The 1,108-nt window shown below is 43.1% G+C and overlaps 1 protein-coding gene across 1 annotated transcript in view; it reads left to right on the top strand.

Annotated features, from left to right (window-relative positions):
* Window positions 1-765: 765 nt before the first annotated feature.
* The window catches only part of slc25a37 (solute carrier family 25 member 37), a 35,146-nt gene continuing 34,803 nt past the window's right edge, over window positions 766-1,108 (top strand). Inside the window, exon 1 of the mRNA XM_062025425.1 lies at window positions 766-1,108. This exon is cut by the window's right edge and continues 49 nt beyond it. Coding sequence (XP_061881409.1) covers window positions 945-1,108 — 164 coding nt within the window. The 5' untranslated portion in view covers window positions 766-944.

The raw sequence follows: 1,108 nt of genomic DNA, 5'->3' as shown, positions 1-1,108 counted from the left end.
TTCAAAAGTTTGGGGTCACCCAAACAATTTTGTGGAATAGCCTTCATTTCTAAGAACAAGAATAGACTGTCGAGTTTCAGATGAAAGTTCTCTTTTTCTGGCCATTTTGAGCGTTTAATTGACCCCACAAATGTGATGCTCCAGAAACTCAATCTGCTCAAAGGAAGGTCAGTTTTGTAGCTTCTGTAACGAGCTAAACTGTTTTCAGATGTGTGAACATGATTGCACAAGGGTTTTCTAATCATCAATTAGCCTCCTGAGCCAATGAGCAAACACATTGTACCATTAGAACACTGGAGTGATAGATGCTGGAAATGGGCCTCTATACACCTATGTAGATATTGCACCAAAAACCAGACATTTGCAGCTAGAATAGTCATTTACCACATTAGCAATCAAAAATAAGGACATTTCAATGTGACTTTTGAACGGTAGTGTGTGTGTGTGTGTATATATATATATATATATATATATATATATATATATATATATATATATATATATATATATATATATATATATATATATATATATATATATATATATATATATATATATATATATATATATATATATATATATATATTTGTGTGGTTTTTCTCACATTATCAGAGAACATACGCCGTAGCAACCAAGCCCACTTATCTGTTGGTGCGGGACTACGTGATAAAACTCATTCAAAAAAGTCTCAACGAGACACGAGACAGGACGTGGAAGTGACAGGCGGGACAGAAGTGTCAAAACACCTAACTTCTCATTGGCCACCTCCCTCCTAGAGCCCGCCCCTCTCAGCCACCACCTGCAATGCCATTGGTCCGTTTTGTGCGGGATCCCCGCCTTTAGGCTGTGACGTCACTCGGGTGGCAAACGTTGGCGAGGATGTTGTGGCTGTCCACGCCGCCGATAACTATCTTTACGACCGACACAGTCCGCGGTGGTGTGGAATGAGGGTGAGCTCGTCCACGCATGGAGTTGTGCCGGCCACGCTGGAGATGTCGCAGCCCGCCAGCCAAGGCGGCGAGCCCGTCAACGTGAATGTGGGCGACGGCGACTACGAGAGCTTGCCGCCTCACGTCTCGGTGACGACGCACATGACAGCGGGCGCCGT

This window comes from Entelurus aequoreus, linkage group LG17 (assembly GCF_033978785.1).
Source record: "Entelurus aequoreus isolate RoL-2023_Sb linkage group LG17, RoL_Eaeq_v1.1, whole genome shotgun sequence".
Lineage (NCBI taxonomy): Eukaryota > Metazoa > Chordata > Actinopteri > Syngnathiformes > Syngnathidae > Entelurus > Entelurus aequoreus.
Note: the sequence above shows the minus strand (reverse complement) of the source record. Positions and strands in the feature narration are given on the sequence as shown.